Source organism: Protopterus annectens, chromosome 1.part0, assembly GCF_019279795.1.
Source record: "Protopterus annectens isolate FY-2018-M chromosome 1.part0, PAN1.0, whole genome shotgun sequence".
Taxonomy (NCBI): Eukaryota; Metazoa; Chordata; order Ceratodontiformes; family Protopteridae; genus Protopterus; species Protopterus annectens.
Window position 1 is genome coordinate 42,189,448 of NC_056725.1, and position 13,258 is coordinate 42,202,705.

At 35.9% G+C, this 13,258-nt stretch overlaps 1 protein-coding gene across 4 annotated transcripts in view; it reads right to left on the minus strand.

Annotated features, from left to right (window-relative positions):
* The window catches only part of LOC122810216 (kinesin light chain 1-like), a 2,247,025-nt gene that overhangs the window by 640,524 nt on the left and 1,593,243 nt on the right, over nt 1-13,258 (minus strand). For all 4 annotated transcript variants that reach the window (XM_044081914.1, XM_044081987.1, XM_044081756.1 and 1 more), the window contains one exon: nt 4,366-4,467. In XM_044081914.1, coding sequence (XP_043937849.1) covers nt 4,366-4,467 — 102 coding nt within the window. The remainder of the gene's footprint in view (nt 1-4,365; nt 4,468-13,258) is intronic.

Consider the following 13,258-nt stretch of genomic DNA (forward strand, 5'->3'; position numbering starts at 1 on the left):
CTCTATGTGACCCTTCCCAGCTCCCCTTCCACAGGAAGTCTGGTATCTTCTGACAGAGGTGCCTCACTGTCAGTCTGGGTACTACCACTCACCTCTGCCCTTGCATTCACCATGTCCAAGGGAACATCAGTACCTACCAGCAGCTGTGGCTCAACTTCAGACTCACTGCTACAGTGTAGCTCCCTCCTTGAGACAGCCACATCACCAGTCCTGGCTTTGGCGTGGGGTCTTTCTGGGTCTCCCCAGTCTACCAGACCCACATGCCTGTCTCCAAGCCTGACTGTGTCCCTGCATGCACAATCAATCAGGACATCTGCAGGGATATCCTCAAACACACCTACTTACTTGCTTCCTTTTCCACCCTCCCAGTCAAGGTGAACCCTGACCAGTGGTATTTGGAATGGGCTTCCTCCTAAAGCTCTGACTAGAGTGAACTTCTCAGGCAAGTACTGCTCCTCTTTAATCATTGCAGGCTTCATAATGGTGATGTCAGAGGCTGTCTCTCTCTTAGCAGTGGTCTGTCTTCCATCCACTATGATAGGATACAAACTCCAGTGATAGTTTGGTACCTTTGTTGTCTCCAGATAACTTACCACTGGCATTCTGTTATTCCCACTTGCTGGTTTCCCCACCTTTTGTTTCCCACCTCACTTCAGTGGACATTTGCATGCTACATGCCCCCTCTGGTTACATTTAAAACTTCTAAACCTTGATCCTGGGCATTTACCTGAACTAGTGGATTTCTCTGTTACTGGTGGACTCTGCTGGTATGGCTTAGGTGGCCCACTATGTGTTCCCTTAAATCCATGTGCAGCGATGCCCTGCTTGCTAAGTAGATTCCCTTTTCTCCCCAGCTCATCTGTAGTTACACACCAGGTCTGCCAACCAAATTCTCATGACTTCAGGTAAGGTGCTGTAGGCTTGTTCCCTCATCAAAAGGTCTGCCAGCCTTTCAAAACTAGTGACCTGACACTCACTCATTCACCTATGAAAATAAGTGCTTAACTCAGCAATATAATCACATACACTTTCATCTGCCTTGTGTCAGTGCTCACAAAATGTTTTTCTTTAAGCTTCAGGTGTTAACTTAAAACATTCTAATAAACATTGTTTAACTTTACCATTGTTTAAACAATCAGTATCAGACAATTTAGAAACAGCAATTACAACTTTACCATGGAATAAGGGGGTCAGGAACCATACCCAAAGTCCTCGGTCAACATTATACTGTTTACATACTCTTTCAAATATATGAATAAAACTATCAAATTATCCCCCTCTTTGAACTGTGGAACAAATTTATTGACCTTTATTGCTTTTGGGGTTTGGTTATTCCCTTCCCCATTACCTTCATGACACTGACAAAGAGTCAGCATCTCCCTGTTATTTTGGCACGGTTTCTCATTTACTTCAACCTCCAAACAAAGCCATCTCTCTACTGATTCTAATTCTATATATTGCCTGCTGCAGTCTTTCTGCTGAGTCTAATGCCAAATGTTTGGCCTCCAGTTCAAGTCTCTAACTCCAGACGGGTTTTTAAATCCCCTGAGGAAAAGTTGAACTGTCCTGTTTCTGAGGGCTGCACATCCCCATCACCAGACTGGCTGTCTTCCTGGTTACTGGTCCATGCTGCAGCTGTGAATAAGGTTGAAATCATTTCCTCTTTAGTCAGGTTGGCATGTACCAGTCCTTTGGATCTGCACACCTTCACCAACTGTCTCACTGTCAGGTTTCCATAATCTTTTGCTGACATCTTTGCCTGCTTTCCCTAACTAAACTAACAAAAAATAATTAAAACTGTTGTGAAAATGAAACTCTGTGGCTGCTGAGAGTACAAAAACCTCAGTGACAACTGGCTACAGGCTACTGAAGTTCAATTAATATTTACAACACTGCTCACCAATATGTGATGTCCCTCCTCTGGGCCAGTAATCAAGGAGCTTCAGTCCTCACCGCTGACACTGGTAGAACAAAAATGGATACACACAGTAATTTCAGATGCAGCTCTCTGCACCAAGCACACTATCCCTGAAGAGCATACAGGGAACACACTCCAGTCCTGGAGCTGGAGTCTCTCTCTTTAGGCCCCAAATAAGAATCCACACTAACCACTAAGGAGCTTTACTGTTTGAAGTAGCTGACACACACACTGTTTGAGATTTTATTTTCATACACACACAAACACACACATGCACACACACACACACACACACACACACACACACACACACACACACACACACACACACACACACCTGCGAAAGGCTGTCATAGATTACCCACTCTACCACCTCTGCCCAGGCTATAAGGTAGTTCCACTGCCACCAGCCAGCTACTCTAAGGCTCTTAATAGGGTATCCAGTTATACTGAGTGTAATTATTACTAATACCAATGATAATGTTGACTGAACACCAAGACATTCAGGATCATGGAACCACAGAATCACTAAATAAATAAAGTACTCTCAAAGGTTAAATATTTCCTAAAAAGACCAGCCACAAGGAAAAGTTTAAATATATTTACTAATAAATAATAAAAGCACATGAAAATACTGAGTATCGATTTATAATAAATACCAGAGTTTCAATCACAGGAAATATTAAAAATAACACAGATGGAAAGATTCACACAGATACAGAAAACCATACTTAACTAACCTCACTGTATTTTCCTGACTGATCTAAAGAGTTACTGTTTTCTACTTTCTTAATAGAGCAAGGTGATGTGGTTGAGTGGTCTTTCTTGTCAGGTTTCACAATCAGACTGCACTGAGACTTCTGTCTCATCTAATATTATAGCATCGTTTCAGCACTGGATTACAGAATGACATCATATCTGGTCACCTGACTCTGTGGTTCCTACACTACTCCTTTTACTAGAAGCCAGACTAGAATCTTGCACATATGTGTCACAATACACACACCTAGCACTTTGCTAAGATGTGTTACAGCATCTGGAAGCTATAAAGCTATTTCAATGCTTCCACCCTTCCAGGGAATCAATTAGTTCAACAATAGATCAGGATTCCTAGTCCTTGTTTTCACAGATGTTGCATTTCTGACTGTATTCAGACCTATGAGATGCAATTTTTATTGCTTATACTAAGCAATTTGATTTCAGGTTATTTTTCAAAGTTAGCCAGATTGAGATTAATTAGCCTCTTCTCTTGCAGTATCCTCTGTTGCAATATATTCATTTCAACAGTTACAATACAGATTGTCATACAGCTGTATTTCTTTTCTGTACAGCAGGATCCAATGTTGGTATATTTTTTTAACCCAAGCAACTTTACAAATGCATTTTCAACACAAGCACCTGTACAAATCAGTTTCATATACAAATGACATATAATTCTCTACAAAACTCCAGCTAGCTATGCTGGCATATGCTACACATCCACTGCCCTACTCCTCCTGGCATAGCTGACATTACCTCACATAATCACACCATGTGCAGTAGTGTGTAATATCTTCTCAGTACTATGATAAAGCACTGTCATGTATACAGGTACATATCTTGTCATTAGTAAGATTTAGCATAGCCATGTACATAGGTATGTAACATGTTGTCATTAGTATGATATAGCATGACCATGTACAGACCTATATATAACATTGTCATTAGCATGATGTAGCATGGCTGTGTATGGAGGTATTTAATATCTTGTCTTTTATAATATTTGTATTTAATATTTGTATTTAATAATAATTTATGATGCAACTTTACTGGAGAAACAAGTACTTCACTTTATAATATTTGACATCTGATTTGTTGGTTATGGTGTTACATGGTACATTATAGGAATTGTATAATAATGTTACACACAAACCAGAACTATACAAGACAAATAAATATGAAAATATTTTTCCTACAGATTTTTATTTTCGTGGCATGTGTTCACTGTGGCAGGTCTCTGGCTGCATATGTTTACATCGAGAAGTGCTTGGCAGAGCCTTTTTATTTCTTAAGCTGAAAACTCAAGAATATCAGTTTTGTGTTTTCTCCCTGGGCCTCTACTGAAAATGGACATGTATCCAGTTAGACTAGCCCAGTCAACAAATGTAAAATAAATAAAATAAATATATATATATATATATATATATATATATATATATATATATATATATATATATATACACATATATATCTGTGTGTGTGTGTGTGTGTGTGTGTGTGTGATTCCTTTTTTTTATAAAATCTAATTATATACAAGTATTAAATTAAAAAATATGCCTTCTGTTTTATAGTCATACCCTAAGAGAGGCTATCAGATCTTTGTTTTGAATCTATTACCGATGCTAGCCAAGATTCCATAGATAAGGTACAGATGAAGCTCTGGAAAGACTTGTTTCATGTCTACCTACCTTTTCTCGGATCTCCAGTGCTCTCTTACACAGAGGCTCAGCTTCTTTGTATTTTCCACGTTTCCCATAGAGCACTGCCAGGTTATTCAGGGTTGCTGCCACCTAATCAAATCAGGAAAAATATGTCATTAAATGAAATGAAAACTCTTGCCTCAGTTATATGTAACTCAAGAAGGACATTCCTCTACATGCAGTTATTTTGCCTCTGTTTTTTTCCTTCCCATTCTTCTACAGACTGACACCTGTGATCTCCATCAAGTAGGATCCACATGGCTGTGGAATATGCATCATGTACTGCAGCAGTCAGCTTTCCTCAATTGTCCTTCTAGCCTTAATCGTGCAGGGTTAAGCTGCCATGTGTCAAGTAGTCTGAACTTGACAGTTTTACTATAATAAGAAGGATCTCACAATATGGACACTTTACACTTCAAGTGCTTAAGAAGCATGAACTTCAGTGCTAGCTCTTCTAGACTTTTTTCTTGTATAAGTTTTTTGAAAATGGCCTGCCCTGTGTTTTTATACACTGTAGAGGTACTGTAGAATGAGGATGGCAAATGGGACCATTTTCATCAAAGTTATTTATGAACCAGTGATAATGAATGGTGCCTGCAGAACTTAACCACTATTGGGCAGGACCTCTGCATTTTATGGCAGCAGATCTTGTAAAGATAAAGAATAGTGGCTAAGGGACAGGCTGGTATGTGGATGTAACAGGTGAGCAAAAGGAGTAAATTTGGAATTATGCATAATAAAGGAAAAAATATAAATATCAGCCAGGTGATGGCTTAAAGGATTGTATTTAGAAGTTACAATCAGGTACACAGAATGAGAGAGAAAATATGAAGATAATAAAATAGGGAGCTGTGAAGAGAATGAGACAGCAAACTGGGGAAAAAAAGTAATGAGAAATGACAAGGCAGTTCTCAGATGATTAGAAAGGAGTAATGGGTTCAATGATATACTATGAAAATGAGATGATGAATATGAAATAATAGTAGTACTATTAAAGAAGCAGCCTGAAATAATCTGTTCATTCACAGTTAAAGTCAACAGAAATGTCTAGAGGCTGTAAACTGATGAGACTATGTCGATAAAAATGAACCGTTTCAAAAAAAACAAGCAAATACAAAAGACAGAGGAATGATGCAACGATTAATCTTACAAACTAACAACTAACAAAAGAATTAGAAAACCATACAAGAATGCAACAAGTGACCTCACAGAGACTCAGAGAAAGCTGCACAACATATGTTAAGCTTTCACTTGAAAGATGCTGGTTACAGAGCTCATTAAGAATGATACATAGGTAGGTAAGAGATGCATGTGACAAAATTGTAAAAAATCTACAGATAGATGTTGGAAATACAGTTCATTTAATCAAGAAATGAACAAATTACAGAGTTCCTCAGAGGTAAAGAAGTATATCTACTCTACCTGGTGGACTTATTTGAGAAAGTCAGCAAAGCAGTGAATGAAGGCAAAGTGGTACACACAGCATACCTTAATCTGGCCAAAGCTTTTGACATACTTCTCCACTCAGGCATAGAAGAAAAGTAAAATAAATTGGGAATAAACCCTTGCGCAACATACTGGATTACCAAATGGCTCACAGATAGGCTGCAGGAAATCACAATAGGGGAAGTTACCTCCACAAAGAGGCCAGTCACCAGTGGAGTTCCACAGGGTTCTGTGCTGGGACCTCTCCTGTTTGGCATCTACTGTTCTTAAGTAAAAAAAAAACAGTAATAAAGGACTCTGACTGATTAAGTTTGTAGATGATTGCATGCCAGGAGCAGTCATTGAATACCCAAATGCTGCAGGAAGGTTTACCCCAGATAAATATCTGGTGCCAAAAACCATGGACATAAACTAAATGCAAAAAGAATACATCACTGTATCTTTAGGGAAGTCAGGGAACTACCACATTGACCATACACTACTAAGAGTTACCCAAGTTGTTTAGGTCTTGAAAAAATGAAATTCTGTATTGCACACCTTATAAACAAATGGATTGCGTCTAGATCTGGAGATGTCATTGTCCCCTTTACTCAGCCTTCGTTAGGCCATTTATTAAGTATAATGTTCTTTTTGGCATATATCTGTCCTAACACATGCAACAAGTGGAATATCCATAGGAATACCTTATTAAAAGGATACAAGCCCTAATTAACATGTCTTACATGGACCTACTCAAAGCCCTGTCACTATACACAATATCCTATAGACTGAGATGAGCTGTGTCTGGCATACAAGGCATCCTCCCACCCAATACTGATGAGTTTATTGCACATCAGAAATACTCAGTATAGGGATCTAAACCTCTTCTCCAATACCAACAGAACAGTTTGGAGGGACAGATATATCTCACAGAGGATACTGAGGCTCTTGAACAAACTCTCCATCTGCATAAAACAATGTTCATCCCTGTCCATATGATATATGAATGGGAAACAGAAAATTTACCCCAGGACTTCCCCCTGTTTGGTTAATGGACACAGGTAGTCATAAATGCTTTAGCCCATGCATGGGCCCCCTCAAAGTATCTATGGTATGATCCAGGTTACTCATTAGGGGTAATATATAATTATTGACAATGAGATTAGAGGCCTATCTCTACCCAAATGGAATAAGTTAACTCAAACACAACAAAGGAAATTGACTAGGCTTAAAATATAGCACTTCCCTATAAACCTTTGACCATTCCTAAATGTTTATAATGGCAGCATTGAATTCTTGCCTATTTGCTGATGACACCATAAGTTTTACATTTTAGAGAAGGTGCACATGGACATACTAGCATGCAGAATAAATGAACATCTCCTAGATCTCTGTTCATACACAGTAATGAGACTTAGATTTGGGTTGCCCTAAAAAGCACAATGCATTGCGATGAGTGCTTACAGATTTGTTGCAATAAATATGTTTTATAGATCTTTTGCTGCAGATATCTCAACTGTCCTTGACTTTGCACAACATCTCTGATTTTGCCAAAGATTTTTGCCCTGTCCTTCATAAATTTTTTGATTTTTTAGTAGATCACTGAGGACTGCAATGAGTTAGTAATGCCAGGCATTAGAGTTTCCATACTAATTCTTGTCAGAAAATGCATGCTGATACAAAACCTTTTGTGCTATTACATTTTAAGGAAATTAGAGTAACATTTAAAACTTGTCCTTGATTTTGGGCCATTGTCCCCCTTTTTATTTTGTCTTTGTCCCTGACTGTTGAGTAAAGAAGATGAGAGGCATGTTTTGCTGAAATAAGCAATGAAGCTTTGTTAATTTTCATAGTCAACTTTCACTGCCAAATTGACTAGTAAAATGAGATGATAGCCTTCATCTAGAGAACTATGAAATGGCTAGGCATATAGAAACTATACAGTGAAATATTATTAACATTGTAAAGATACTGAGGTGTTGGTGTATGTTCAAGGCCACAGTGTTAAGTTATTCTGATGAAAGTTAGATAAATTCAGTTATATGCAAGCTACCTGCATCACTTCTCATGTAGGAGTTCAGTTTTATTACACTGCTTACAAAACTAAACACCAGTACTATGAAAATATATCATAAGTCAGCATAGTCAGAAGGATTGACAAAGCTTCTTTGTAATGTGGTCACTTTACCAAGCAGCTATTCCTGTAAATGAACAGAACAGGGAGTAAAAATTCAGTCTTGTAGTCACCATATAGGTGAAACAATGGACAGAACAGAATCCTACAATAGATTCAGTAACAACACAAAATGTATATTTCCTGACACCAACAGTCATGGGACTTGAAGCAAACAATAGCTAGACATCAGATAAATAGGGACAATACTAGACAAATGACCACAGGAAGCATAACATGTCTAGCCACATACACCTTTTATTAGGCACACTTAAAAGCTCTTGTCACCCTTTATGAGCACTTATTAGTGCTCACTTCCCAGATGAAGCAGTGCCATGCCTAATAACCTTAGTGTAAATTTGTGTCTACCCATTCAGTCATCCAGATGAACATTGACCTGTAGTGGTAACTTATTCTATAGACTGGGAATATGATGAGTTAGGAACCTATGCTTCCAGAAAGTCTGATTTATTAGCGGATGCCAATTTAAGTGCCTAATACAAGTGTTTATACAGCCACTATTTTTGTGAAGAAATAGGGGGTCAAATAGGATTTGATCTTTCATAGCTCGAAAAGTAAGACATAGATCCCCCTCAGAGCAGGTTGTACTCTACTGTGTATAAGGAGACTTGTACTAATCTGTCAGGATAATTGAAGGATTTAAGGCCTTTTTCATAACTCAAAATTGTTAGGGCCTTTCCAGCTGAGCAACATGTTTGGATTTACACATACCAAATGGGGTATTGTATTAGATAACTGGTCTAATAGAAGAAGACTAAAGTGGTATGATGATTTTGTTGCATGTTGAAGACACTCCATTGGAAATTAAATGGGCCATATAGAAGGATTTCCTTACTATTGTGGAACTGTGATGATCGAAATGAGAAAAAGTTGTCCATATAAATGACCATATCTATCTGAACAGGGATATCACTTATAACACATGAGGTAGGAGCAGCTTTTTTGGTGAATACTACTATGCTAACATTTAGCTTAAGACCATTTCTAGTACACCAGATACATTCATATTCCAACCTTTGTAGTATCAATTTAGTTATCAGAGTATGAGTGCATAATAGTGCACAGCTTGTAGTCAGCAGCAAACTTGGTTAGCCAAACATCTGGGCAGTAGCATAGCTAGGGTTGGGCAAGAAAGGCAACTGCCCTGAGTGCAAAGTTTTGGTGGGCAACAATTAATCAATTCCAATCTCTTTTTAAAGCAATACCAGCTCTTATAAACCAATATTGCATTTGCGGTCAAACCTGAGCACAGTAGTACTCCATTTGCGGTCTAAATGCTAGCAACTGCTTGCTACATTTTCTTTAATTAGAACATGAGTGCTGTAAGCAGGCTAAAATCTATAGCAATTGTTTGCTACACTTGCAGGAAGCAATTTGCTACAGTTTAAAAATAAATTATTTTTAACTAAAACATTAGTGCCATAGCACTCTGTGTGGCAGGGTACAGTAGCAACTGGCTTGTGTAATTTTACAATACCATGGGGACAGTATCAAAAGCCTCAGCAAGGTCAAGATAAGCATCTTGCACATAATAGACACCCTCCACGGCCACTGCCCGGAGCCTCGCTAATTTTTTTCAAAGATGTTTACTAGGTTCAGGAGACAGGACCTGCCCTTCAAAAAAAAAAAAAACAAACTGAGTGGGTTCTAAGTTTTTATATTTATTTATTTATTTATTTATCTATCCTTTTTATTGACTGGGTTAGTCATATTAAGCTAGTAGCCTCATTTTAGGGGAGGCCAAATGAGGTTATTACACTACTAGGAAAAATTTGGCCAGAGCAATGGGAACTTCCCCTACTCTTGGTAGTCAGGGAAGGCTGTGTGTGTTATACATTCTGACTTTGTTTCCTGTCCAGGGTTGGACCCAGCCAGGAGGACCAGGAAGAAAAGATGACTGATTCAGCTTTTGGAAAATAGAGTTAAAGTTGCATAAAACATAGTTGAAATGGTAGAATCACTACCAGAAGGTTTTTTTCTGATGATGTGGGTACAGAAAAAAACAGTGACGTTGCAGGAAAAGGAGATTGTAGCTGTAATTGAGATGGATTCAGAGGAAAACTTTTAGAGGAGATTGAAGGAGAGACAGTTACCTCTGAAAAATACATAATTACAAACCTCCAATCAGGGGGGGGGAGGTTGTGGGATGATTTTTGGAAGAAAAGGTAGACCCAAGAGAGCCAGAAAGTGAAGCAGCAATTTCATGGAGTGACATTATGGAAAAAAATAGAAGAAAAAGGAGAAGAAGAAACTGTGCCAGAAAAAGTTCCAGGGACAAAAACTTATGCACTAACTGTTGGAGAAAGAGCAAAGAAGAAATAAAATAAACAAAAAAGAAGTATACTGTACATGTGAGCAGTAAAAAAGAAGAAAGTTTGGACAGGTATGAGCTTTGGGAATATTTCATAGCACCTCTGGGTGTCAAAGCAAAATAAGTAAGATAATTTATTTTAATTAATAAAGAGACTTTTTGTGACACCATATTTGAGACTGGGCAGACCATGGACATTTTTGGGGTGCATATGAACAAAAGAAAAATAATTATCCATGATCAGAATATGTGGTACAAGCTTTTTACAGGCAAACAAAAAAAATATATAATGATCCAGTTTAGAAATAAAGCTGAAGCAAAAGAACTGAAAGAACACTTGTTAACTATTTATAAAGAAGTAATGGACACCACAAAAATATATGATGAAAGAGGACTATGGACTGGGGGATGAGAATGTGGAGTAATGCTGAAAAGTGAAAATGATAATGTTATGCATGTATGTAGTATTATTAATGTTCATGGTAATAGCGGTTTTGTAAATTACAGGGGTCAACCAAAGACTTATTTTTGTAGAAATTAATGTAATAACAAAATATGCTATTTATGTGTGAGAACAAGGCATAATGTAAACAAATGTGAATTAAAGTGCAACAAATGTGGCAATATTGGTCATTCATGGCTAGAAAGTGATATGGATGTGCAAGAAAATGAAGTTATACAGGAGAAAGAGATAGAAAATATGTTATACAAGAAAGTGTACAAAAAGATGTGACTGATAAAGAGCTTATAAATGAAGTTAAAGAAAGTAACAAAGAAAAAGAAACAGAGGAGGCAAGTGAGGAAGAAGCTAATTGGTGCACAGTAAGAAATAAAAAAGAATTAGATAGGGAAAAGAGTTCAAGAAAGGAAAAGAAAATTAAAAAAATTCAACAATATAATGCATACAGAAAATCAGAAAGGAAAGGGGTAAACATTTTATTATACTAACTGTTCTTAAAAGCTGAAAATATTTGCCTTAACTGTGAAAAGTATGAAAATATTAATAGGGATATTACAGTGGTGTGCTGCAGTAGATGTGCATATTATTCTTTTAGAATATATATCAGATTATTAAAAGAAGAAGAAAAAACACAAACCGAAAAACTTTGGAATGGTGTGGTAGTTTGGAACATGGAGAAAGAAACGTTAGGCGTATGTATATTATGTCAAGAAAGCATTAAAATATTAGATGTTACCATAGTGGAACTAGGACGAATTACAATAATTGACTTTGAGATGAAAACATATGTGTATAGAATTATAGCTTTATATGCATATGTAACAAGAGAGAGAAAAGATGTTTAAAAATATTTTTGAATATGTTTGTGTATGAACATTATGATGGTGGATGATTTTAATTGTAATTTAAGAAAAAGTACAGGCAGTTATGATGTTAAAATTGTTAAAGAGATTATGAGAAGTGGAAAGTGGGAGAATAACCACTGGACCTACAAACAGAATGAAATAGGATAGAAATTGATTATTTTTTAATATCTGATACTTTAAAAAGTTATAAAAAAGGAATTAAGTATGCTGGATTTTCAGATCATTTGGCTGTATGTGTTAAAGTACAGGACAATGAAGAATATATAAGAATAGGAAAAGGGATAAAGAAAATTAATGAAAAGGCATTAGATTTAGAAGAGAAAAAAAGAATTTATGAGATTATGGAAAAATCATATGAATATAAGAGAATTTTATGAGAACTGGACTCTTTGGTGGCCTCATTTCAAAGAGACATATAAAAAAGTGTTTTTAGACTGTATAAGGAAGACAAGAAGAAAAGAAAAACAGAGCTATTATATCAAAAAACATTTAGAGACTTAGTAGAGATTAAAAATTCCTTTTATGAAAAAGAAAGAGAACTGTATAAAATTAATCAAATTGAAATTAAACATTATATAAACAAAAATGTTGTTTACAAGGAAAGAGAGAAGTGGTAGCACCATATTTTAGTAAAATAATAAAAGGAGGAAAAATAATAAGAGAATTAAAAAATAAGAAAGGTAAGCAAATAAGACAGCAAAAAGGAATATATGAAATAATCAAAGAATATGTTTGGGAATTGTTTGTTAAAAGAGAAGACAATGTAGAACCAATTTATAAAGGTGAAAATTTTAATAATGAAGATAATGAGTATTTATAACAAAAAAAAAATGAAAGAACTGAATTAAATTCTAAAAGCTATTAACATGAATTCTGCAACAGGATTGGATGGAACTGAATATGGTATGTATAAAGAAATGAAAGTGTGGCAAAAAAATATTTTTATAGAAGTTGTGAATGAATGGTTAGAAACTGCAATTAAAGATAAAGAGATGTGTACAGGAGTTAGAAAATTTATATTTAAAAAAAGAAATAAAGAGGAGATAAAAAATGTAGACCTATAACCTTGAAATTTAATAAGGATTATACATTTTTATGAGAATAATAATGAAAAGGTTACAAAAATGGATAAAATGTATGACCAAAATGTATTTGGAAGAAATGGACAAGAAAATCTAGAGTTATTATGGATAATAAGAGAAATAGTTGATATCATAAATGTAAAAGTGAAGGTTATGATAAGGGATACAAGTAAAGCCTATGATAATATTCAGTATAAATCCTTATGGGGAATTTTGTAGGCATATAATGTAAGCAAAAAAAAAAATATTACAAGTAATAAAATCTGTTTATGAAAGGAACTATGTGAAACTAAATGTAAATGGCTGGACTGGGGAAGAAATAAAAATAGAATATGGAGTAAAGCAGGACTGTCCAGCTAGTAGTATAATTTTCTCATTAGTTATTTATGTAATAGTAAAATAAATTAATAAAATATCAATTAGCAGTGGATACAAAATGATGAATGAAGTACAATTGCCAATAATGTATAATTATGCAGATGATATTGTAGTAATTGTTCAAAATAAAGTATACAGGGAAAAAGTAAATGAAAAATGAAGTAT